This window comes from Arvicola amphibius, chromosome 8 (genome assembly GCF_903992535.2).
Source record: "Arvicola amphibius chromosome 8, mArvAmp1.2, whole genome shotgun sequence".
Taxonomy (NCBI): Eukaryota; Metazoa; Chordata; class Mammalia; order Rodentia; family Cricetidae; genus Arvicola; species Arvicola amphibius.
This window is the reverse complement of record NC_052054.1, coordinates 102,268,280-102,295,810: the sequence shown is the minus strand read 5'-3', so window position 1 is coordinate 102,295,810 and position 27,531 is coordinate 102,268,280. Positions and strand designations below refer to the sequence as shown.

The 27,531-nt window shown below is 46.0% G+C and overlaps 1 protein-coding gene across 1 annotated transcript in view; it reads left to right on the top strand.

The window, feature by feature from the left end:
• Agap1 (ArfGAP with GTPase domain, ankyrin repeat and PH domain 1) overlaps positions 1-27,531 on the top strand; it is a 449,843-nt gene that overhangs the window by 280,278 nt on the left and 142,034 nt on the right. Inside the window, 2 exon segments of the mRNA XM_038339225.1 lie at positions 200-304; positions 15,827-15,995. Of these exon segments, the coding sequence (XP_038195153.1) occupies positions 200-304; positions 15,827-15,995 (274 nt within the window).

The window sequence follows — 27,531 nt, the reverse complement described above, 5'->3', positions numbered from 1 at the left end:
GAGCAAAGTTCAACTTCCAAATCACCTGTAATGTTGAATATGGCAGGAAAACCCAAATTTAAATATAAGAAAAAAGGATAATCTCTGAAAATGCAAAACCTATGAAAGTTTTTATTTTTTTTATTTTTGGATCCCTTTGTGTCTTTTGCCACTCTGTCCACTCCCATGAGACCTCACACCCGGCTCCTCTTCCCTGCAGGGCATGCTGCTGAAGCGAAGTGGCAAGTCGCTAAACAAAGAGTGGAAAAAGAAGTATGTCACCCTGTGCGACAACGGTGTGCTGACCTACCACCCCAGTTTACATGTGAGTACAGCTGCTTGGGGCAGAGGCAGTGGCAGAGCCAGGGCCGGCCCTCTGCCTCCAGGTGTGTTAGGCCCCCTGATGTGTACAATGCAGTCAGGCCCTCAGGCCCCCTTCTCGGGTGTTAATCTAGGGCTCTCAGATACTACAGTGGATTCCAGTGCCAGTTCCATCTGAAGTCATGTTTTAAATGGAAGTGGCAAGGTGGGGTAAGCCCTGAGAGCCAGGAGAATGTGAAAACCTAAGCTACAACAACTGAATTTGATCCCAGGGCCCAGCTCCGAGCAGCTAAGAGCAAAGCCAGTTGTAGATGTCATTGGCCATGGTTGTCATGCCGAGGTAAATAACAGGCACCGACTCAGAAAGCAGGAAAACTTCTCTGTAGGATGTCACCTTCGTGCTTTCCAAAAGATTCTGAAAGCAGACTCAGTTCTGTTCTGGCAGATTCTATCCACAGTGGATCTTTTAAGGTGGACTGTTCATTTTGGTTCCATGAACTCCTGCAGAGTTTGAAAATTAAAATCTACACCATTAGTTATTGGATTTTGTCACTCTACTAAGCTATTACCTTTTTAAAAATTGAAAGTCTTTTAAATTGCAGTTGTTAACAAAAAGTTTAAATAAACATACTGAGCAGAAGTTGAAAGCAGTCTACGTGACTGAATGCTGGGAGTGTGGGTGTCTGTGTCTCCGTGCACGTGGGCTTGGTGCTTCCACAGACATGCACACATCCCATAGCCTGCTCATCTCATTTTTGGAAAAACAGCACCATTTTGATGTTTATATAGTATTCCACTATTCCACTGCATGGATATAGTCTGAGTGCTTCCACAGCATCTCAGAACAAAACAAAAACAAGATATTTGACAAATAAATTTGACACACACACCCCATTATTATAAGTAACTCTGGATGGGATTTCTCCTGATATCCTTATCTGTTTCCCTAAGACAAACTCCCAGTCATTAGTTTGCAGAGCTGTAAGGTCTACGTGACATCACCAGGTTGAGCACACATTGTTTGCTTCTGGGACCCATATGCCCACTTATCGCCCCAAAGAGCATTTGGTGAGCGTCCTTTCCCCTGCACATGCTTGGTGTCCTGTGGTTGGTTGCTGCTGTGACTGCCCTCTTCCCCTCGGCTTAGAGCAGTAGCTATGCCTCTCAGAGCCACACTAGAGAGCACCTGCTTCCCTCCCAATCCCTGGCTGACCTGTGGTGCTAATGACAGTGCCAGCCATGCCTGACTGTCAGTCTGCAGGCAGCGTCTGACTTGCAGGGTGTTTTGACTGGACAGCAGGATGATAGCATTTGCACACAGCCGTCCTGTTGCTTCTACTACCATAGCAGCAGAGCGATGAGGGTAGTCCCCCTGTGACTGTGAAACAGACCCCATCTCAGATGCATTTGCCCACGGGCAGGCTGATACAAGCAGGCCCTGTGCACAGGACTGAGATGTGCATTCTGTGGAGTGAGTGAGTGAGTCCCCACCTGTGCTGTTTTCAGTGAGTCAGTAGTTGTATTGGTATGTAACCCCATCCTGAGGATGTGTGTGTGCACATCTGTGTTCACAAGGTACATATGATAGATGTCCTCACAGGTTCTTGTATATTCTCAAGATGTAGCTGTATTCATGTGTAGATAGATGTTCTCTTTTAGATGAAATACTTTGTGTGGCTCTTTGTCTAACTTACCTTGGGAGTAAATTTGGTTCTCCAGGTGGCCTTGATGGCAGAAGCATGGTATGCCTTAGAGAAGAGCTGGGACTTGGTGACCAGGGACAAGTAAAATCTGGCTGGTGGCTCATCTTCTTTCTGCTCTGTACTTAGCCCAGGCTGCACCATATTGCTTCTATCCCCATGGAATACATGGAAGGAAACTGTTCATTTTCCTGTTGGGGAGCCTGGTGTGTCTCTAGAAGAAAATTGCTATCCTGTGGTAGTTTAGCTGTAGCTCCGCCCTTCCCTTTTGCTACCCCTCCTAGTTTCCCTCAAAGCTTGCGAGCTGACCTGGCCTTGGGAGATACAGACAGACCCTAATCCTCCTTGCTTTGTAAGTGGAGAGAACAAAGCTGAGGCCCAGGAGAAGGCAGTGATGGCGAACTTCTACTCTGTGTTCCCTAAAACACAGTGGTTCCCAGACTGGTACACACCACAGTTGCAGGGCCCCACTGGGGCTCCAGATGGTGAAGCTAGAGGCCAGCTTGGGGAATGTCCCCTTACAGCGTGTTCAGCAGCAGGTCAGTACTGGGCATGCTCTGCATGGACTGTTAGAAGTTGGAAGGTGTGCACTGGCATTAGACCCTACACTGGCTGTGATTGTTCTCCACTGCATCCTTCAGTCTGGCTGGCAGCTTGTCTTTTCTGGAAACCCGGAGAATCACTACTGGAAGTTTGGCAACACTGTCCTCAGAGTGGCTTCTAATCCTTCAGAGTGTGGTACCCACAAATTCCACCAAACTGATGGAGTCAGATAGCCAAGGAAAAGCCCACCCCTAAGATGAAAACTGCCGAGGGGCATCACTTAGTTACACGTTGTACCTAAAGCTGGAGTCTCCCACAACCCACCCAGTTCCTTCATCTTTCCTTCTCAGCTGATGCTGAGTGTATAAAATCAAGAACCCAGGCTAGGAACAGGAAGTGCACCCAACGACAGTAAGAACGAATGTTTTTCCAGGGAATGTGGTACCCTGGGAGTTACAGAGGTCATGGGCAGTCTGCTGCTGGAGATTGTTCCCTGGCAGCTCCAGGCATTTAAACTGAAGCAGCCAAGAGAGAGCCTGACGACACCGTGGGTTGCTCTCTCTGAAGCCGGCTGGCACCTTGGGCTATTGACTCAATGGCTTGTTCTCTTTTAGTTTCTGTTTCTTAATTAGTTAATAATATTCGTCTTGGGGACTGGAAAACTGCTCAGCTTTCAGAGCACTGGCTCTTCTTGCAGACTACTCTGGTTCAGTCAAGTCCCAGCATCCACGGGGTGGCTTACAGCTATCTCTAACTCCCGTTTTAGGGGATCCAGCACCTTCTGACCTCCTTGGGTTTGTGGTATACAGACACCCATGCAGGGAAAACACCTATATACATGAAATAAAATAATTTAGGAAAAATTATATCACTCTTCCTCAAGACTACCAAGGCCCAGAGCACTTAGCTCCGTTAGGAGGAGATATATATATATATATATATATATATATATATATATATATATGAGGGTCTCAAGGATTTAAGGCTCATTGTTGGATCCTGATGGGGTGGGTGCAGGGCAGTGTGTTGTGAGATCCTTAGGTCCCCTCTATGTGGACTTAGATATGAGCCGTAGGGAGCACCATGATGGAAAAAACAGAGGGGATAATGAGAAAGAACCTTTGCCCCGGGGCTCTGCAGCGCAGCATGGCCACCTATTCATCTTCTGTGTCGGGGGGTGGGGGGGTGAGGGGGGGAACAGCCGCTTGCATGCCTGACGATCCTGCTCTTGGAGTCGGCTGTGTCTGGTGGGCTTCCTAAGTGGGCCTGGAAGAATGACCCCTGCGAACATGAGCATCGTGTTATGGGACCCTGTCTAAGCAAACACACCACAGTCGCCCAGCTCTGCATTCCTTGCCAGCCACCAGACAGCTGCACAGTCAACCCCTGTGCATCAGACCAACCTAGTGTGTATGAATTGCTTTCCCCTTCTTTGGCTTCCTTTCTCCTCCTCTCTGATACCCTCTTGAAACCAGATCAGCCCTGGGTTGTTTTGTGGTTTTTTTCCTCCCTAATACATAAAATTGGAACCGAGCTCTAGAAGGGACATCGTTTACTCTGTATATCCCTTAGCATTTGGGTGGCTGAGGCTCTCTGGTTATATAGCAAGGGATGGTTGCATGTGCTGTGAACCTTCAGTTCAGCTGACTCTGGAAACTGTCATCAGTATGCAGATTTTAATAGCTCCAGATTTCACAGGCAGACAGGAAACCGCTGACTGACACAGCATCAGAAAGGGGTCTGAGATGGTTCCTATGCAGGTGTGAAGGCCTTTCTTTTCCCAGAGAAAGAGCCTGTGTTAGCAAGAAACTCCACTCACAGCACCCCTGCGGGAGGTGCACACTGGCCATTCATCGCTTGGAGGAGGCTGCATCTCTGGTCTTGTCTCCCCACAGCATCACTACTGCATCCCCACACCTGCCAACATGGACCTCCCATTTCCTGAGGTGGGGAGCAAGCAGTTACGCTCAAAGCCCTTGGGTGGTGGTTCCAGAGCTATGCAGAAATCAGAAAAGCTCCTACCTCAATAGCAAGGTCTAAGATTCTTCTGCTTTCTATCTCCACATTGAATATTTTAGGACCTTGTAGGTGGAGTCACTTGGCATCATGTTATCATCAAGGTTCCTAGTTGTATCATGAGACAGAATGCCTTTCTCTTTCAAGGCGGAGGATGCTCCGTGGTAGGGTAGGAGCATGTTGAGTTAAGGTGTTCATCCTCTGGGGAAATTGTTTTGAAGCCACAGAGGAGAAGCATGGAAGACTTCTTGGAGCTGGAGATACTCGGTGTTAAACGCTACTCGTGGGAAAGCTGTCTTCACGGGTGTACCAGCCTGCCAGGGCCCTGCTTGAGAGAAGCCCACGGAATATTCTCCAGGCTCAGTCCTGAGTATGGTGAATCATGGGAGTTTGACAACTCCATTGGCCATCCAGAACCCTCTCTCCCACCGCCCCACGGTCACATGGTCTCCCCCAGGAGAGGGGAGGCCTCCCACCTGTGCTTTGGGTGACCTGGTAAATTACTTGTAACAGCATTTAATCTGTGCTGCACCTATGGAATGGCTCTGATGTGACAGTGTTTTTAGGGCGGTGTCTGCAGGGAAACAGGGCCCTGGGAGACCCAGGCTCCTTTAGACACAGAGTTGATTCTTTGTCAGAACTTCATTTTGTTCAAGGAATTTATTTTATGCTGCTACTCCGTGTCTTGGGCAGCATTTCAGATTTTATAATAGAAGTGAGGCTGCAGAGATGGCTCAGTGGATATGTTATGTGCAGTGCAGTGTGAGGACCTGAGTTCGAATCCTTAGAACTCAGGAAAGCCAGGTGCAGTCGCCCGCATCTGTAATCCAGGAGGCAGAGACAGGCGCTCTCCCAGGGCACCGAGCCGCTGACCTGATCTAACACCATGGAGAAGAAGAGACTCTGTCAAGGTGTAGGGTAGGTGTACCCAAGGTTAACCTCTGACTTCCGTATGCATACCATGGCATGTGTGGGCCTGTGTTTGCATGGACACAGGCTCACATCATAGACCCACCAGGTTAAGTAAATGCAAATGGCTGAAATGTGTGCTCACTCCATTTGCAGCTGTCTTGGTGTTGATGAAGGGATATCGTGCGTGGGGAGGACTGGGTAGTCAGGTCAAAACTGAACCACAGATAGGAGCTCTTTCCTGAGGTGAAAACTGTCCTTGCTTGTTTTAGTAAAATGAAGAAGTAGAGGGTGAGTGTGTGTGTGTGTGAGAGAGAGAGAGAGAGAGAGAGAGAGAGAGAGAGAGAGAGAGAGAGAGAGAGAGAGAGAGAGAGAACACAGACTGCACTGTCTGGCTTGTGGGTCTGAGTCTTTAAGCTACTGGAAGACTCTAGGAAACATTGCCTTAGCAGTATACCAAATGACAATTCGCATAGTGATGGCCATCCTTTGTACCCAATTTCTATCATTTTGTTTCTCCCTCGTTTTTTTTCTTTCGCCTTTTAGTGTTACAATTGTGACCAGAAATTCCCCCAGAAAGGCAGATAAATCAAAACCCTGTGTTTTCCTGTGGTGACAGTCCCCACCGAGGTCTCAGTGGGAGAGGTCGGCCGAGGGGGGTAGCAAATGTTCTCCCTCTTCCTCTGCGAAATTGAATTTCATTATTCTATTTTATAAATATTTTCTTCTATGGCTCATAACCTGATTGCCGGCTTGTTGCTAGGGTCTCGCAAGGTAGGGCGGGGTGGCCCTGGCGAGGCCCCTTCTCTTCTGCTCAGGTATGCCCGTGGCCCCGAAAGGAAACCAATCAAGGTGCGATTTATGTTCATTAAGTGCTTGTCAAAACTGAAAAATTTTCTAATCAACAGCAATCTAGCTTTGGCCCCCTCAGTGGCTGGGAGGGCTGCCTCTGCGCCGGCTACTTGCCTGTTAACAACTCTAGGCTAAGAAAGCGCTGATGATTACATTAGGCTAAGCTGCGAAGTTAAATGAAACCATGTCTTATTTAGGTTGCCACTAGCTTCAGAGTCTCCTGCCCCGCAGGGCACTTGATAGCGTTTTATGGCTTTAAAATTAGTGTAGCTTCCCAGTTGCTGCAGGGTGCAGCCTGTTATGCCTCTGAACTCAATAAGCAAAGGGAAGGGGCCTTTTGTTTCCCCCCTTAGTTTTGTGGGGGTTCCTGCCCTTGCATTTTAGCAGGTTTTACTTTGCATCTTTTCCAGACAGCGTTTCGCAATAAAAACGTCTGACTGCCAGATCCATGCCTCCCCCACCAAAAAGAGGAGGGGAGAAAAAGTAGAAAATGTCAGCATTTCAAGGAATTTTTTCCCCCGATACTGTAAAGTAAAAAATTGATTCACAGTCACCCCTAATGGCTTCTCACATCAGAACTGCTATCTAAGGTTGGGAGTAACACCTTTAGCTCAAGAAATAGCTATATAAAGTGGAAGAGGGAGAATCAGTGTTTTTCCAGGGAAAGTAGACTGAGAGCCGTATTTATATTAAGAGCGGTGGGACTTTCCGTCTTAGCTAATCCTAATAGCAATCCCTCACGGCAGGAAAGGCGTGGACACGTAGACCAGGATGCCAAAGCAACCAGCCCCACACACAGCCAATGAGGGAGTGGAGATGAGATGGTCCCTGTCCCTCCGGCCACTCGGTGGCGAGGTGTCCTTTAAAAGGAGAAGCAGTGCTGTCTTCCACACAGCTCAGTGTGGGAGATAAGAAGATGATGAGAATCATACAAGTTGGATCTGTATGGGGTACGATAAACTACTGTGTGGGCAGGAAGGAAGCAGAGGAGGTTCTGAGAGAAAGTGGATCATAGAAAGCGGTGTAAACAGATCCATCTAAGCAGGCCAATGCGAACACTTATAATTAGAAGTACTTAAAATTTGTGGTGTGTTATAAAGTGGCTCCATTGGGACCTTTGAGTGCCCCCTTTAGTCAAGTAACAGAGGTGGGACATGATACCCTCTGTTGTAAAAGCCTCCGTTCCTAAGTCAGTTCTTCCTTCGGTGGTCTTTTCTAGCCCGTTTATCCCATACCAGTCTGAAGTCTTAAAGACGTCCAGGCTAGCCAGACACCACTGTGGCGAGCATTTCTATAGAATTCACAGATGCTGAGATCACCCACTGCTCTGCTGGTATTTAAATATTAAAGTCCTCTACAAGCAAAGGGACACTACCCTACCCTTGCAATTTGCCTGCCCTTATAGATGCCTACCGCTCCTGAAGAGACAGGACAGTCTTTCACAAAGCAGGAAGCATTCATCTGGTACAGGCTAAGTTTGAGCTTGCATGGGTTTACAGCTGGGTAATATTCAATTGAACCTAAAATGAGAAGAAGCTCAGTAGAGTAAGTCAATCAAAGACGAATACAATCAAGGGGCCAAAGGTATATTCGTGATTCACTGTGGGATTTTCTGCTGTTTTGATTTATATTACAATAACCTGTCCCCCTAGGCTGATGTTGGACTTTTGCCCACTATGGTTGGATGCTGGCCGCAGTAGTCCACAGAATGGAGAGGTTTGCTCTGTGGAAGTGCAGGAGTGAGCCCACCATTGTACTATTGGAGGGAAAGTGTGCTGCCACTGACCCTCAGCCATGTTCCTCCAGCCACCAAGAATGGCATAATTACCCAGACCCAATGAGGCACTCATCAGAGAAAACACACAGTCACCTACTGATACCTTGGCTCCAGCCACTGTTAGAGTCTAACTCCCCAGCTGCCTTCTTCCCACGATGGCCCATTGCTTGTGCACTGGCAAGTGTCCTTCTTCAGGAAGGCCCTTCTGAAAGTAGAGCACTGGAATTCTGTCCGCTGTCTTGGGAAACAAAATTATTCCTCATAGAAATTTTGTGGCTTTGAAGCTGCCTCCTGCCTTGCTATTGTGAGCAGGACCCTTTGGAGAGAAGTAGAAATTGTCGTCTTTGACTTCCGTGATCTGAAAGGACGTGGCCAGAAGATTCTTCATAGTCCTTGAGCATGTCCGTGGTATTTTTAGGCGTGCGCCTCTCCTCTGCCCGTGACTATGCATGAGGCTATTGTTTATCATTCATACGTGTGGGACTTTCGTATGTGCTTGATCTCTGTGAATGGCTGGTGCTATATCTGTCTTTATGGATTAGTTTCCTTTGAAAAAAATACTAAATGGACTTTGGGAATAGCAGTGTGTCTATCTTAACAATGGCTTCTCTTACATATACTTTTTGTGTGAGTTTTTTTTTTTTTAATAGAAGTTAATGAACTAAAGGCTTCCTTTTTGAACCTGGGTGTTTTCAAAGTATAGTGAAAATAAGAAATCAGTCTTTTTTTTTCATATCAAGCATTCAAACAAAATTTTTAATGTTGAAGTCCATTTTAACATAATGACCCACACATTTTGTGTTTATGTAGATCATAGTTTTATAAAAATATGTTTTATGGACCAGTGAGATGACTCAGTAGTTAAAGGTGCTTGTCACCAGGCCTGAGTGCCTGAGTTGAACCCCTATGAGCCACATGGTAGAAGGGAAGAAGACACTGTAGATGCTGACTACTGGCCACATGTGTGCTCCCCGCTTGGTAAATAAACATAAACTAAAACAAGACAAAAGATAGTTTCCCAACGAATGCCATGAAGTAGCAATGTTCTTTTCCAGTTTTCCAAACCTGTTTATGACCTGATGCACCTTGTTCAAGCACAGGGCAAAGGTGTCCGCTTGTACAGCAGAAGAGGGAGCGGTATGGTACGTACCATTGCAGCTCATCCTGGGGGTTGCTCTTGGATGCTACACTGAAACACTACATCTGAGAGTTGAGGAGTGCGCTGTGGGACCTCACACGATGGCCTCCTCCGCTGCATTAAAGCATTGCGCTGCACTGTGAAGGACCTTTTTGTGCATTTTATCCAGACATGCCTGTCACATGCATCCATGCACATGACGACATGCAGCAGTCACTTCAGGACACTGATGTTTCTGCCATGAAGGGTGCAGGTTTTCCAAACAGTGGCACTTCCCTCCAATCCATAAGTCCAGAGACTGCATTAACACCATCACCAGTCTCTTCAGAAAATGTTAATATTTGAAAGATGCCAGGCACACAGTAAGAGAGAAACAAGGCTTTAAATTTTTTATTTTTTGCAAGGAAATTTGGGTTTCATCATTAGTCACCAATAGTATCAGATATTTTCCTTGGAGGGCTTATTTTGTTCGCTTTTTCATGAAAATGCCTGTAATTTCCCAAGAGCTAACTAGCCTGTGTGCAGCAATTGTTAAGTTAGGTGACAACATTGTGGCTCCTGTAGCCGGCAGTTCCAGAAATGGGCACCTAGTAATTGTCAGACCAGGAGGAAGGTTTCGTGTGTCCTGCCTGTTACCGCGCTCAGAAAATAAACAAGGTGTGCATTCACGGATTGACACTCACAAAGTGAAAAGTAGCTTTTTGTTGTCGATAAAACTGCTCTGTCCCTCTTGCAACATCAGAAACCAATTTCTGTGTATTTCCCAAAAACAAAGTTACCCGGGTGATGGTTGGCCCAGGCCTTTTACTCCCAGCGCTGGGGAGGGAGGCAGAGGCAGGTGGATTCTCGTGAGTTCCAGGCCAGCTGGTCTACAGAGTGAGTTCCACTGGCCTCTGGAACCCCTGACAGGCATGGAGGGTCATACTTTGAAGACTGCTAAGCTAAATTGTAGAGAGGAAGATAGATCAGTTAGATTGACTGTGTCCAAAAGCAAAGGAAAGTTAGGGAGATGGCTCCTCAAATAAAGGCTTCTGCTGCCAAGCCTGGGGAACTGAGTTCTGTTCTCCTCTGACCTACTCACAGAGAGAGATAACAAAGTAAATGAAGATAATAAATGTGATTTTAAAAGAAAACAGATTTCAGCACGTCTCTAAAAGTTATCTGCCTCAAAGCATAACATTTTGTGGTAAAGTGTCAAGTTTATCAACACATTACACTTAGGAGCCAGAGCATATTGGGAAAATCTAATGACAACAGAGATTTCCTTTTACTTTGTCTGCCATTTGACTTTAAGCACTGTAATGCTTTTAAAAAATTATCTGCTTTTAAAAAATGGCATTCATTGATTCTCTTAGTTGGACTCGCAGCAAGTAAAGCCACCACCGTGTTCCCGGGCCTTGTCTTGGTGGTGGATCTAGTTTGGGGTGCAGATCATAGTTTGTGCATTTTGCTTTGGCTTCAAGATCGTGTTAACTGCCTTGGCTAACCCCGTGAGTGCATCAGCAAACCATCCTTCACAGACAGCTGAAAGGAACCTCCAGATGCAAGGCGGCCAGAATCGATCTGCTAAGAATATTTTTAGGGACTATTGATGGATTGCTGTATTTTGTGCTTAACTCAAGTGCCAAATGCCCCAGAGGTGACGAAGATGAACTTCCCCCTTACTGGAGACGAGCGAGGCCATCACGCACAGAGGGCTCCGGGATGGCTGGGATTGCTTTTGAGGTTCTTGGGGGAAATTTCTTGACAGCCTCGTAACTATCTGCTGGTGGGGATTGTGTAGCAGTCTGTTTGCAGCCGCCAAATGTTACCCAGCTGATCGCCTTCCAGTCTAGGGACACCTGTCTGTGAAGTGCGAGGCCACATTGTACAGCAGCCAGACAGTGAATTCTCAGTATCCAGAATGATCTGGAACACAGAGGCACTAATGGCCCCTCATCTTTCTCCTAAGGCCACCCCCACAGAAGGCGGGAGCCACGTTAAACTGTGCTTCTGTCAGCAAGCTGAAAGCCCTGGGTCTCTGACGTGGCTCTCAATTGCAAGCAGGTCTCTCTCATTGCACCTCATTTGCATCTGGGACATCAATTAGCATGTTTGTTGAGGCTAATTGAATGAAACTCAATCATAGCTCTTAATTGCTTGACTATGTGAAAAGAAATCACATTAATGCAGCTAATTAAGTGTACGGCAATAGATGCAACATAATTAGGAGCAAAATGTAAAAAACAGGAGAACGCAAAGGTGCAGGCGCGGGGAGCAGGGGGACAGCTAGGCATGGTCGTCGAGCTGTTGGCGCGTTCAGGAACGGGTCCCTTTGCTCTGGCGCCTGCTTGGGAAAAAAAAAAAAAGAATCCGCATGATAAGCGTGGACAAGTTGAGGAGGAAAATGCAAATAGGTTTGCAATTACTACTTTTTCAAGCTGTTGAGGGGCAAGAGATGGCACGTCTAGGGGGCCTGGCTCTTGAGTGGGCCCCAGGGACTTGTTAAGTGCTGTTTAAAAGTACTTGGCTTTGAATTACCCTCACGCCTTGTTAAAGGGTTTTTCCCCTCTTTTATCTTCGATCAGCATTTTCTGCAGCTAACATGGAGAAGGGTATCTGGGTAGTATTTGCATATCAAAATAAGCTTGCTGTCTTTATTTTACCCAGGGAGGTCCCTACCTCACACTCACCCTGGGTCTGCATGTCCTGTCTGCTTCTGAAGGCACCACATTGTTTAGTGGTTGCAGCTTTAATTCCTCAAGTACCAAGCTGGGGAGAGATGAAAAGGCCCTGTTCTTGTAGAAGCAGGATCAAACTCAGGCAGATTTTCTCTAGGGAGAAGAAACTAGGCAGAATGGAAACATAGGAATTGCCAAGTGAATGTCTGGTTTTCGTTCTGTTGGATGGTGTGTGTGTGTACACACAAATCTGCAGAGGCTAAGAGTCAGTGTTGAATGTCTCCCTCTGTTGTTTTCCCCACCTGGAACACAGCTAGAGTGGCTGGGCAGTCAGTCCAAGAGTCGTCCTAGCCCTACCTCCCCAGCAGTGAGACCAGAGACAGTCATGCTGGAGGTCAAGCTCAGGCCCAGAAAACACTTTACCAGTTGAGCTTCCTGCCCAGCCTTTGGTGTGTAATTTTCTTCGAGCCAATTTTGAAGCTTGCAGTGCCTAACACAGGCAAGAAAACAGATCTTCCAGCCCATGCTGGGCTCAAGATAAATGTCTTCCCTTGGCGTGTTCAGATCTGGAAAACAGATTTTACATTTCTCCAATAATTTTAAGTAAAATATCCTGGTTATTGTATGTTAAAACATGCCTATTAAAAGAGCCCACGCTGGGGCTTAGTCACTCTCTGATTAGCCTCATTTTAGAACTCATAAGCAATAAATGCTCAATTACACTCCTGTTATTGTATTTTAATTTGTTAAGAATCGGCATTAAAGGAGAAAGTTGCAGCAAGTTGGTATGTTGAAGGAGTAACTGCAGGAAGGAATTCTTTGTTTGCAGGCAGAACTCTGTTTGGAAACTCGGGCTTGTGTGTGGGTGCCTACTAATGGCAGGCAGCAGAGATGAGAGCAGCCTTTTTTTCTAAGACCTGCCCCACCTGACACATGTGTTTGCTGTCTTCGGTACCAAGCTTCTCCCATCAGAGTCCACACTATCGCCGGGCGGTGGTGGCGCACGCCTTTAATCCCAGCACTCGGGAGGCAGAGGCAGGCGGATCTCTGTGAGTTCGAGACCAGCCTGGTCTACAAGAGCTAGCTCCAGGACAGGCTCTAAAGCCGCAGAGAAACCCTGTCTCAAAAAAAAAAAAAAAAAAAAACCACAGAGTCCACACTATCTTCAGAATGACTTAATGAGGATAACTCCTTCCATCTTTGACCCACATCTTTCCATCGTGGGCATGTGGCCTGGGAAATACCACTCCTATTATACGGTGGCCAGGAGCCAGCGAGTAAATCTTGTAACAGCTTTATCCATGTGGCATAGTACCACCATGTCATGGCAAAACCTCACATGGACATGCCATGTCCATGGCAAAACCTCACACCTCAGCTAAACCCCCAAAGCTTCCTGACAGCATACCTAGAGTCCAGTTCATGCCTGTCCTAGACACTTCTCAGCACAACCAAGGTGACACAGTCAAGGCTAACCATCATAGTTGTCTTCCCAGAACTTTGTCTGCTAGGCCATTGGCATCCTTGTGCAATTAAATTAGATGGCTTGCCTCTTTCCTAGGAGTGATGGAAGATTTCTCATGACTTTCATGCCACTCCCTGTGCCCACACAACTCTGCCAGTATGCATTGGACAGTATGGAGCTGTTCTCCAGCAGATTGTGGCCCCTGACCTTCCCGTTTTGCTTGTATGGGTGATCTGTCTGCATCTGTTTGCTTCACCCTTAGGTGCTCAGAGCAACCGGCTCACTTTCCCAGCTTGCTGGGCTCATCAGCCAACATGTAAGCTAGATGCTTACTTCTAACATTACCCCAACCTGAATTTAATTACTGAGAGCAAACACAAAGTTCTGGGTCTCCCCAGAAGCCTATATCCATCCCACTTCCAGAATAGGTAAAATGCCGTGTCTCTAGACATGAGGCCTCGTTGAGGTGGTGGTGGTGGCAGCTGCAATGGTGACAGTGGACAGCCATGGTGGGGATGATGGAGGACAGTGTGGCCCGTTCAGCCCCTGTTCCCTGGCTCAGTGTTGTGCCCTCAGCTTTCAATCCCTGTGACCAAATACTTCGGAGGTAATCAGCTTCTGTGGTAGAAAGTTTTATTTTGGCTTGTAGTTTCGGAGACTTTTGTCCACGGTCACTTGGCCCTGTGGGTTTGAGCCTATATCAGCATATCATGGCTGGGGACACCTTCTCACCTCACAGCAGCAGGTATGGGGAGGGAAGATGGGAACGAAGGCAGACTGGCCTCCCAGTGTCCTTTCAAGAGCACACCCTAGTGACATAGCTCCCCCACCAGGTCCCATCTCTTAGAGAGTCACCACCTCCCAACAGCATCACAGGCCAGCAGCTAAGCTTTGGGCACGTCCATTTTCGAGGATGTTCACCCAAACTCTGCCTGCCATTCCCTTCCTTCGGCTGGTCCCAGGTGTTGTGTTTGTTCCACTGTGACAGGGAGTTAACTGACTTAGCCCAGGCTACCCTCTGATAGTTGCTGGCTGCTGGCTTCTGACACAGGGCCAAGGGTTTGGTGGATTTGTTTCTAGGTTTTTGCTTTGCTTTATTTTGTTAACTTTCTTTGGGAAAGTGTGGTCCAATGCCTGAAAAGAAGCAGTTCTGGAAGGATGGGATTTCTGCTTTAGCTTACAGTTCCAACAGGATATGGTTCATCAGAGCAGGGAGGCTGCTAGTCAGACTGCTTCTGTTCTCAGGGAGCAGAGTGAACAGGAAGTGAGAACAGGCTGTTCTGTCTTAAAGCCTGTCCTTGGCAACTCATTTCCTCCAACAAGCCTTCACTTCATAAAGGCTTCACAACCTTCCCAAAAATCATCCACGGCCAGAGACCAATTGTTCAAACACATGAGCCTATGGGGGGCCTTATGTCCGTATAATGTTACTACTATGCATGTTTTCAGGGCTATTTGGCATTGGACAACTAATTGGTGTGCTCTTCCCTGGAGAAGGCCACCTTTCCTGCTCCCAGCGTTTCCTCAGCTGCTTTTAGTTTTTTGTGTGGGGTGGAGAACTGGTGGGCTTTTCCCCACGCACTCTGGCATGTTTGTTCACGCTGGAGAGACTATGGGTATTGCTTCTGAAGCTAATAGGAAGCATGCACATTAGTGTTAGTGTCCACTTGCGGGTGTGTCGTCGTCGTTGTTACTACCTTGCTGCTGGTCCCTCAGACACCTCCAGTCCTTATGTCTTGGTTAAGGCTTCTATTGCTGTGACGGAACACCATGGCCAAAAGCACCTTGGGGAGGAAAGGGTTTATCTGGCTTACACTTTCATAGCACTGTTCATCACTGAAGGAAGTCAGGACAGGAACTCAAACAGGGCAGGGACCTGGAGGTGGGAGCTGGTGCAGAGGCGATGGACGGAAGCTGCTTACTGGCTTGTTCCTCGTGGCTTGTTCAGCCTGCTTGCTTTCTTATAGAACCCAGGACTACCCAGTCCAGGGATGGCACCATCTGCAGTGATCTGGGCCCTGCCCATTAATCACTAATTAAGGACCGTAAGGAAGCATTTTCTTAACTGAGGTTCCCTCTGTCAGATGACTCTATTTTGTGTCAAGTTAACATAAAACCAGCCAGCACAGCTTAGTTACTACTTAAAGGTTGGTCACTGTTCTCATGAATTTTTTTCCCATCTCCATGAAATATTCTCAGAAGTCACAGTACAAGCCCAGGTTCCTAAACCGCATCTAGAAAACAAGAGTTCAAAGAGCCGGGATTTTGTGCTATTTGTCCTCCCCGTTCCCAGTCCTGGGTTAGGTCGAGACGTAGATGCCTAGCTTGGGTTTAAATGGGAATGGTGTCACCCATATCCTGCAGATGAAAATGGCAGCCACAGGTCACGGCATTGATAGGGTCTTGTGTCCCCCGCTGTAGCCCATCCTTTCTTTAATCTCTCTTGGGTGTTTAACATTCACACAGGATTACATGCAGAATGTTCACGGCAAAGAGATCGACCTCCTGAGAACCACTGTGAAAGTGCCGGGGAAGAGGCCACCCCGGGCCACGTCGGCCTGTGCGCCCATCTCCAGTCCCAAAACCAATGGCCTGTCCAAGGACATGAGCAGTTTACACATCTCACCAAATTCAGGTAAGCTCACCCCTCGGTGCACCTGAGGGGCGAAGTACTGCCGCAGGTAGATGGTGTCGCCTTGGCAGGCCTGAAGCCGAGTCCCTCAGGCTGTCTCCTCTCTATGCATTTTTTTTTCTGTGAATGGAAATGTAGCAGGCACGCTACAGCTGTATAGCCATCAGTGGCCACAGTGTTCCCAGGCTGCGTGTTGAGAGCAGTTCTGTATGTGGATCAGCAGCTAAGGCCATTCAGAGGTAGCGGAATCTTTGTAAAGGCAGAATGCCTGGCAACTACACGTACAATACTGGAAGAAGCTGTGAGCACGATGCACAGACCTGTACATGGTGAACCGTCGGGCGCTATTCTTAACTGTCTCGCATTCCGTAAAGCCAACTCTGTTCTTTATTCTCCTTCCAAGAACTTTGGTTTGGTTTGGTTTTTCGTTCAGGATCAGAGAAAGTCTTGTTTTGCAAGAATTTGGTGTATTTGGAAATTTCTCAGCCTCCAAGCAATCGCAAGCAACTGGCATTATGTTTGTTTTTTGCGAAGCATCTTTGCAGGTAATTGACTGCAGTTTGGGTCTTCATGCGATTGCTTCTCAGAGAAGCCAGGTAAAGAGCGGACTCATCTCTCTCCACATGTGGAAGATCTTTAGGAAGGTTCCTTGTTCTACTAACTAAAAGCCCCCTTCTCCCACTGGGTCCATCCCAGTCTTGGGGTTTGCTCAGCGGGAAATGTTAACATGCATGTCGGCTTTTTGGATAATGAGCTCTGAATCCTGGGTGCATTTAAAGGCGGCGTGGTGAACTCCACAGGGCTGTGAATGGCGCTGGTTGGTGAAAGGGGAGTGAGAGGAGAGTCCGAGCGTGGGCTCCCCCAGACGGTGCCTCGTGGTATCTTGCAGTGTTGGACATTTACCATGCTGTGTAACTACAAACAGACGAGATGGGCAAAGTCAGCACCGTTACAGATAGTTAGTAATCAAGCTAAAAAGCTGGCCCCTTCCCAGAAAGGTGAGGTGGATGCCTTCTTGGACCCGTTCCCCAAGTCCCACAATGGTGATGAGGTTTCCCCGTCAGTGAAAGGAAGGATAGTGGTGTCCTGGGAAGCAGTGAAACCTGGAGTGAAGAGAAAGTTAGCCTCCATACTTTATTACATAACCTCCCCCCTTCATGTAGCCATGCATGTCTATCAGTGCCAGCTGTATTCCAAAAGTTACAGGCACTGCGGCTTTGGAGTCTCCGGCCCCCAGAATCCCATACATGGCAGTCACCTGCCAGCTTACTTGTCCCACTATATCCAACACTGCCCATTCATGGCAAACAAGCATGTGCTTTGGCCCCTCTTAGCAAACCTTCATGTGAGAGTTTCCGAAAAGATACAGCGCACCTGCTTGATAAATGTGAGAGGGCTGTAACATTAAAGTTATTTTTAAAATTGACAGCAGTTACAAGTAATTTGTGCATTATGATCACCACTCTGTATACATAAAGTGACTGACTGAAGTCACTACTAACTTTGTAGTGTTCCCCACCCTCCTGAACCTAGAGACGCAGACTATAAAGTCTAGTTCTTGCCCTAGAGACTCTGTCTGGCTGGGGATGAAGATGGGAAGTCCAGGGTGGCAGCCGTGGAAGGGCTGAGATCTGTGTGACAGGAAAGAGGTCAGGGCTTAGGGCAGAGGGAAGTGCTCCAGGAAGTTGAAGTCAGGAACCTGCTGGAAACCTTCATGAGGAAACGGTAACGGTGACTGCAATAAACAGTAGATAAAGTAAAGATCGGACCTCTGAGTCATGAGACTCGATCTTGGGTGCTGCATGGCATCCGTCCCTACGGACTGGAGCTGTGTGTCCTCACCTCAGGTCACTCACAGGGGAAGCCTTGCTGTTGGGCAGTCTTCGGTCCGAGGCATGAGTAAGACCCGTTTACGCGGTCATGTCCCTCAGCTTCATGGCGAGGGATGTTGACAACCCTCCCTCTGTTAATCTGCGAGAGAACCTGGTTGATTTTCTGTGGTCTGTAGACGTCAGTTGGGATGGGGAAGTTGGACTGTGATATAAGTCACCGTGTCTCAGGGTCACAGTCATACTTTGGGCAGTGTGGCCCCCTCAGTAGGCATTACAGATGATGTCATTCTCTGCTTCTTGTAAGAGTTGATAAGACCTCTAGAATGTACCCAGTTTAGTCCTTGGGTCTAAGGCCCGACTGCGGGTCTAGTATGTAAGAGACAGCTTTTCACCAAAATGTTGTGATACTTTAAGTTATATTGACTTCTTACACCTGAACATTAATCTAAAATGACATGTTGCTTTTTGCTTAAGAAATCAACACATTTGCTGGGTTGATTTCTTATTCTCTAAATTATACTCTGAAAGTCAGGTTCCCTGTGTTTGAAGTTGTTATTCATAAACCACTCTAGGGTGAGGAGCAGCAGCGTGGAAAACTGCTCTGTTGACGTGAGGGACTGGAGCTGAAAAGAGTTATTGTAGCTGTTTGACAAATAATTGAACATGATATTTGAGGGACACTCTTGACTCTTGGGATCTGCTGTGTGGGTGCTTTGAGAGTCCGGGATAGCTGGGGGTGTTTGGTTCCCTTGGTGATGTCTTTGTTGTCTGGCTGACCTGGGAAGTACACATACCTGAGCCTTGGCACTCAGGACTTACTCAGCAGCAGCCAGTAACCGCGGGTAGTGTGGTTCAGCTGGTGAACCCTCTTGTCAGCTTCTTGATACATGTTTTCAAAATACCTCTAGAAATATTTTCTATAAATACATGAAGCAGCTCTAGCTGTCATTTTCAGAATCAACAGGGTAAAAAACACCCCATGGTGTGTATATTTAGTCTCTCTTCCACAGTTGTGAATCTGAGCACCTCATGGGCTTATTGCCTATGTATATCTCTTGTTGTAGTTCTTTACATGTCTTGTTTGCATGTGTTTTAATAGTTTTTTTATTGTTGATAAGGAAACACTCTTATATATTAAGGGTATTGGTATATTTTATAATATGTATAACATATAGAATGCAATAGTTTACTTTTGCTTCATGGTCTTTACACATAGTTTTTTTTTTTCTTTTTTCCCCCACCTATGGTATTAAGTATTCTGGTTCAATAGTTACTCATGTTTGTTATATATACAGTCAGATTAATTAGGTTCTTTAGATACATAGAGATTGTACTCTGTCTAGGTAGGTAATCTTCAACCACTTCAAGGATCTGTAGAACATGGTAGTTAAATAACTTAGGGTTCTGTTGATGTGAGACACAGTTGCTCCAGACAGCACCAATCTATTCCTGAGAGAATGTTGAACACCAAAGACACTCCACTTGGTGCTTGTTTTCTTCTTGGCACAATCAGCCTTTGGGCAAGGAACTACCCATGTCTTGATCACTGACAAAGTACATGGTGACCGGACTAGACTAGAAGGACACAAGGAAAAGACTGCCAAACCCTGCCAAAAACCGGGTTGAGATAGTTCTAAAAATTTTCCTGCCTTGAAAATGGTCTGTTAGTTACTCTTAGGCCTTAGCCAAAGTTGGTTGCTTCAACATTGCAAATGAGACTTTGGGTGATTGCTCAAGTAGCCAGTTTTCTTCCGTCCATTATACTGCCCCACTTTGGAGCTGCTTGATTGCACTTCTGCCTACCCAAGTAATGTTCTCTTCCCTTCTCAGGCCTTCGCTGGGGTTGAAGATTAGATAGTCATAGTTACCTTGCTCTATATGATTTATCCAAGCCATTTTCAATGCAAGACTTAGACCTCTTTAGAATAAGATGTTTATTAAAACATTTAATAAGTGTTCTTGCTTAATATTCTTTATGTGGTTATAATCCTAATTTTATACGTGATACCTGTTCCTGGTGTATGTAGTTTTGTATTGGATTTGGAACTCTCTTATTTAGACAAAGGGGGAAGGTGATGGAGAATCTCTGTCAGCCAGTGATCTCTAAGAGGTGGGACCAGGTTAGGGAATGACCTTTTGGGTACCAGAGAAAAACGCGACCTCTGCAGGGTTTTCTCTCTCTCTCTCTGTGGTTTTCCTGCAGTGCACAACTGAGGTTGGACTTCTTGTTCCTGTTTCATGAGTTTTTACTCTTATAATAAGAAATACTAATTGGTTTATCTTGGAGTTAGCCTGGGGATTCTTTGATCTGCATCAACAAACACCTCAGTGAGACCCAAAAACTCAAGAGAATAAACAAACAGCTAAGATCAGTACAACCATCAGTTGGAGCATCAGACTGGCACATCTGCTTTTGGCAAGGGTTATGGTTTGGTTGTTGTTTGGTGATTGGGTTTGTTTGAGACAGTGTCTCCCTTGTTTAGTCCAGGTTGTCCTAGATCTCCATCTATAGACCAGGCTGGCTTCAAACTCAGAGCCGTACTCTGCCTTGTTTCCCCAGTGCTGGAATTAATCATGCACCACCATACCTGGCCAGGGTTGTGTTTCCTTGTGTATTTGGATATCAGTGTATTATGTTTCTCAGGCATAGTGCTAGCTTATTGTTTACTTTTATGCATTTTATAACTTTAAATTTAGAGGTTTTTTTTTCCTCTTCCCTGTGGAAATGTTGACTGCTTGTCACATGTTGAAATGCTGGAAATGTTATATTATAATCTTAATGTTCATTTCTGCCGTGACCTTGGGAAGGAGGAAAAAAAGCACATTGTCCTGGTGACTACTTCGTGAACCCCATCTACCTCATCTTTCCTATGTTCCTCGTGTACTTCTGGGTTTGCAACTCAGCTGGTAGTGCACTTGCCTAATATATGGTGCCCAGAGTTTGATCCCCAGCACCACAGAAGCTGGGTTTGGTAGACAATACCTGTAATCCCAGCACTTGAGAGGTAGAGGCAGGAGCATTCCGGGTTATCCTGGACTGTATAGCAGCCTTGAGAACATGCTGAAACACAAGAAAGTTCATCTCAAATAAGTAAATGAGTAGGAATGGGTGGGATGGTTCCGCAAGGTTGAAGATCTAAGTGCTGTTCCTGGATGCACTTGGTGGAGGCAGAGAACTAGCTCGCACAAGTTGTCCTCTGACTCCACACACAATAATAAATGTAGGAAAGATAGTTTAAAAACTGCCAAGTAGAAATAAACTTGATTAAATACAATCTGATAAAGACATTGCAAGAAGAACATTACTGCCATTAACACACAGCCATCTGAGAGTCAAATATTGAATTGGATGGAAGAGAAAACCTTTGCAAACACAAAACAAGAAAACCTTAATGCCTGGAGATAGGAGAACAGCCCTGACCAAAGAGAACCTCAGGGTTGTAGACCAGTAAGAGCAATGCAGAGTGCAGAAACGCTGGGGACAGTGTGAGTGATGCTCCCTTCTCAGAACAAATAATTTTGACCCCCTAAAACCCTATTTCCCAGCCTAATTGCTACCAGCCAGTAAGAACAGAAATAATAATAATAATAATAAATAAATAATAAGTGGTTGGCTACATGTGGAGGTATAGAATATTACTGTCTGGATAGGTTTTTGAAAAGGTTACTTAAGGATCTGCTTCAGCAAAAATAAATGATAAGGTGGAAGCATCCAGGAAATGTTGTTCCAGCCTGACTGAACTCTCCTCCATAGCACAACTCTTCCCCTTCTGAGATGGCTCCCTCAGGATTCTGGGGTTGAGGGCAGGGGGTGGGCTTCATTTCTGTTACTTCAGCAAGGAGCTTGTGGGAGAGTCCCGGAGTTGCCATGGTAATGGAGATTTACAGAAAGCTGCATTGTGAGAGTCTCCCCAAATTTAATTCCTGAAATGCTTCCAAAGAAAGAGTTAAAATATCCTTGTATATTTTCTTAAATGGGTTTTTGCCCACAACGTGGTCTGGTAAATCTAGGTACACCACTGTGACAGAATTCTGTCAGTCCTGGGAAAGCTTCTGGCTGGGTATAGCCACTCTGGAATCAGAGATGGAGAGCTGAACCCCACCCCAGGGCCTCACATGTGGATCTGTCTCTACACCTCAGCTCCCCTGACTCTGGCCTCTGAGACTTCCAGAGGCTGGGGAAGGGGGTGGCTGAATGATGTTTCAAATGCTTGGTAGGGACAGATGGCACATCTGTATCCCTGTGCCCCACCTTACTGACATGGCAGTGCTAGGCAGCCTGAGCAGCGTTCTTGGGGACTTTTATGATCTCCATGGAGGTTTCTCCCCTGCTCTGTGCCCTGTCATCAATTTGTCAGTGACTTCTGGCTGCGACATCTTTGTGCTAGGACCACAGCTTATCTTCTTGTCCCCATAGCATATGTCTTTGTTGGATTTCTGCAATTATTTTTTTTTCATCCTGCCCAGGTTGGCACCTCAGCCCCAGTGAGAGGGACCTTACCCCTTTTCCTCCGCCTCCCCCACTTGAGGTCCCCAGCAGTTGGAGGCAGGCCAGCCTGCAGGAGGGCTAAGCTGATGCTGGGAGTATGGGTGGGGGAGGGCGGATGGGGAATGTGTTTTGAGTATTGAACCCGCCGTTGACATCTACAGTCTCAACCATGCTGTTTTCTCCACACTTCAGCAATCAGGACATCCAGCAAACCCATAAAAAACCAAACTAATAGCATGAATATTCAGTGACCTAGAATACTAATTATTGTCATGAATATTAATGGAATTGGACTTGCTCTCTCCACTTTCTCTCCCGTCCTCTTCCTCCCTTGCTCCCTCTCTCTTTTTTTCCACTTAGCCGGCTCTAAGGATGGGTCATAATGAGAGCATTTAAGAGGGAGCGCTCTCCGCCGTGACAGGGACCGGGGCAATAAGGAGAGCTTGATTAACGCGCGCACTTGGGGGAGACATGAGAGGCTTCACGTGGGCCTGTTCGGGGGAGGCGGCAAGGCACCGGCGGCTCTGTTGCTGCTCCCGGAGATTAATGAGGCCTAAGAGTGCATTAGGAACAGTGACAAAGGTTTGATCTAATGGGCTCAGTCATTTTTCCTTTGAGTGACAGACGCACAGAAGTAATTGGCTGTGCAGAATGGCAGCTCATTGGCGGTACTTAAGGATACATTATCCCCGTTGTGTGGCCCGCAGAGGCTGTTTATCAAAACTGCTCACACTGCAGACGAGGAGTCGCTAAGCTGCTGTTACACTGGTAATAGCTATTAAAGAAAAAAAATAATAACACGGCGTCCAAATGAGATCCGTTGTTGTGTCAGAGAGACAAAGTTTTTCTTTGTTTAGTTTCAAATGGTCTAGAAAACATTTTAATAACTCCAATGTATGGGTGGGCAGCACGGGTCCGTAGCTCCCCTGCCTGTTTGTAGAATGACATCAGGCCCGAGGTCCTCCAGCCTGGCCTCTTCTGGCCTCCTTGCTTACCCAGAATTCCCCATGCATTGGACTTTGGTTACAACCCTCTCCCCTCTGATACAGAAATGGCACTTCTGCTAAACGCTCTTCAGAAACATGGAAGAGCACTGGTTACCCAAAGCAATTGATTAGGAATTACTTTCCTTAAAAAAATAAAATAAAATTACAAATTAGCATATGATACTTGCTTCTGGGAACCAGATTTCTTAGACTAAGTTGTGATGGATATTTAATAATCAATTTTTGAAAAAAATAATTGTTTGGTAAGGGTTCTCAGATTTAAGCTTCCAGGCCTTGGCAAAACTCTGGCACTGGGAGACTGTGCTGAGCTTCAGGCAGATTGATCTTTTGGAGCAAAGGCTGCTGCTTTTTGTCCTCTCATCATCTCTCAGTTGCTTCTTTTTTTTCTCTTATGATGTGAGAAACAAGTGATAAATATTGAGGAAAAGATATTTTTTAATTTCTTCTGAATGATACACTCTCTGCTCAAGACCCTTTGGGTACAAATCAAAAGGAACTGAGAATATGCTTCCAATTTATGGAGACCTTTCCTGGCGACTTCTCCGGGCTTTCTATGCGAGGTGTACTAGGGATGCTGTGGACCCTGAGCTGTGTGTTTCTATGGTAACCTGTGAGCCTGCCAGTAAATAAAAGCAGCTCTGAAAACTTCTTCACCTTAAGGGCCTGAGTTTGGTGCTTTCTCTAATGAAACCGTAGGACAGGCCAGTGAGACAAGCCTGGGGCGGGCAGAAGCCATGATCCCTATTGCTGCCCCAGCAGGCTTCTAGAGGGGGAAAAAGCCAGTGAGGAGAATCTAGGGGGAAACTCAGCTGGAGTTGAGTCTTCAGTCTGCCTACCTTCCCATAATGGCACAGGATAGCCTCTCAAAGGGATTCTGACATTTTGCCATCTCCCAAACCTCCTAGCTGGTTGTTCTGTATTGGCCCATCATGCAGACAGTTTTATCTTTTAAAATCCATCTAAACCTTGGGGAAAACACAAATGCCTTCATTCCTGTGCTAACACCAGCTCCACGTATTCCTCTTGCTCTGTGTCGTCCTTCTGTTTAGGTGTGAGGTGTGCTCTGCAAGAACTGGGATATAGGTAAGCACCTCTGAGGGCAAAGCTACGGGGCCACTGTGGCCTCCACCCTGGGAGGGACAAGAACCACCTCCCCTCAAAACAGCACTGTGAAATTGAAGTACATTTTGTGCATAAGACACCTGTCGCGCTAATCGCATAAAGGAGAAAGAATACCTTAAAGGGCTCTGGAGAGATGGCTCCAGAGTTAAGAACACTTAGCGCTCTTACAAGGACCCAGGTTTTGGTTCCCAGCACCCCCGCATAGCAGCACACAATCATCTGGAACTCCAGTTCCAGCTGTTCTGACATCCTCTTCTGACTGCTGCAGGGACTATACACATGTGGCGTGCATACATGCAATCAAAACATTTGCACACATAAGATTTTTTTCTAAAAAATATAAAATAACACCTAGGTATGGCAAATGAGACTGAACATCTGGTTCTTTGGAAGTTAAGCCAAATAAGAAGGGCCTGGTATGAATACCCTGAGAGATTTTTGTAAGCTAATTTTTTGAATACATGACTTATGCTGTTGGTTTATACAAAAAAAAAAAAAACCAGGTTTTAATAGCCTTCCTTTCGTATAGTGGTTCCACCCCTGCATGAACATTTGCTCATGTTAACTTGCCCAAGAAATGGCTTGGAGCCAAGTGAGCTTCCTGGTGGTTTTCCTTAAACACCCTCAGGATTTCCCCAGCAAGTGCTCTGTAAGCAGGTGAAAACTGGCAAAATGAAGACGGGTTTGTAATGCTGAACTTGGAGTGGTTTGTCCCAGATAAACAAAAAAGAAGTGTTGCCTTAGAAATACAAGTTTCAATTTATTTCTAAATCAAATCTCTTAGATGCTCAGCTCTGTCTCTTGAGTTAGGTCTATGCTCTCATCCGTCGCAAAGAAAACTCGACGCTAGTGATGGGCTGCTAGCCGCGAGTCGGCTCTCCCACTCACTGCCATCCACTGCCAGAAAGTCCTTACTGCTCCTTGTGTCCCACGTACTGTTTCCTCTCCCTTCTCTGCTCCCTTTTATGCACATTAGCACAGCAGATCACCAGACCTCTGGCGTCTTGATAGTGAGCCTGTTGTTAAGTTGTCCCCAATGCTGAGTACCCTACTGGCCAGTGTGTTCAGTGACATCGTCAGGGGAGTTCATGAGCTCATGTGAAGCCAACTGCAACCTCAAAGCAAACACAGGCACAGATGGGACTATGAGATTCTGTCACCACACGAACAAGGGGCACACACAGATCTACATCTTGAAGAATGAGCTGTGCCGCCATTTTTTAACTTTTACTAAAAAGTTGGTAAATAAACTAACTACAGGAGAAGGAAAAGCCACTGTTGATGAGACTCCTAACTGCCAAGGTCTTCAGAGGCTTTGCTGGTTGTGGGGTACTTTACATAATTTGATCATTTTATTATCCATGAGTATGGATGGTCTTGCCATCATTATCATGTTCTTTATCTGTTTTGTAAAATGTGGACTGTGTTGTCCTAATATTGTCCAGTCCTCTTTGGGGCATCGATCATTAAGAAAATCTATCCAAAGCATAGATCAGAAATAGCTACCGCTAACTCCAATCCTATCCCTCTGAGCAGTTATCCTAACAAGGCCTAAAACTACGATGTCCTTTAAAGCCTTGTTCTTAACCGTGGGAAGCTAAGGAAAGAACCAGAACTGCCTAGAAAGAGGAATGTGGTAACATCAGTTACCTGCATTGAATCAACAAGCTGACGTTACAGATCTAAAAATAGACAATGACAGCTGTGTGACAATGTGGGAAGACAGTTCCTATCAAAGATGTAGAACACAGAGCCAGCAAGATGGCCCAGCCAGTCAAGACACTTGCCACTAATCCTGACAACCTAAGTTCAGTTCCTGGAATCCACGTGGTAAGAATGGGGAACCGATTCCCACAGGTTGTCTTCTGACTGCCATTCAGACTTCTGCCAACAATACTTTTTATAAAAGATGTGTAATATAAAATGTTTTTTCTATGGGAATAGCTAAGGGAAATACCTGCATGCGTTCAGTAAAATGCTGTCCTAGTCGGTGCCATGTTGTTATGCAAAACACGCAGTACTCATTTGGTGAGATTGATTTTAAGGCATTTATGTGATAAAATGGCCGTTTGTTATTTTTCCTTGGCATCATAACTAAAGATAAATTGGACTAGGAATACCTATTTGCAGATTTTAGGGAACAACTCACCTTTGTAGTTCTAGACTTTTTGAATGATGAGCGTGGTCATCCTGAGAATTCGGTAATCAGATACATTTCACTGCACTGAAGTCTAGACCGGCTTTTCTTCCTGTGAGAAACACAATATAGAAAGTACAGTAGCAGAAAGATGGACCCTACAGCGAAATAATCCCAGTCATGTCTAGTAGTGGGCATGTTGAATTGCACCTGTCTACAAAACAGGGACCATACATAGCATGCCAGGCGAGACTCCTGCACCTGAAGAAAAGGCGCTGAACTTGTCCTTGGAAAAAAACAAATTCTCTTAGACTGAAATTCTGATTGCCAAAAGGAGGGCAGCTTTCCAATGCAAATACTGGAGCGAACAGCCCCTCTCACTGGCACTTAAATCATTTGTAGCTCACTTTTTATGGTAGTGTTGTGAATTATATTCTTTTCGGGCTTGTAATTAAAGGATGGAACAGATGGCGAAGGCCTAGCTGGAAGTGATGTGGCCGTTGGAATAGCCTCTGTTGTCCAGCAGTGATTCCAATGACCCCCTATCAGCTTTGAGAGCCTGGACCTGAGACATCTTCTCTAACTGTTTGCAGAGTGAAGGTCCCACAGAGAAGTGGGCTTTTCCCCACTAGATTCTGATAGTTACAGTTTGGGATATTGGTTTTTAAAGTTAGACTTTTATTAGGTCAGTTCCTGACCTGGTGCTCGTAGGGGTTCTTCAGGCCTTTCCTCACCCGGCATGCATGGAAGTTCCATGATATCACGCTAATAATTGAAGCAATTAATTGTTTCTTCCTTATTTAATCAATAAATCTAAAGCCAAGGATTGTGTGGGGTCACCCCCGAACCTTAGTTAAACTCTTTGGTAAAGTTCCATCCTGAAGATAGAGAGAAATTGAATAAGTGATGAAAATGTATTTTAAAGGGACGATTGTTGATGGATGTACACTGG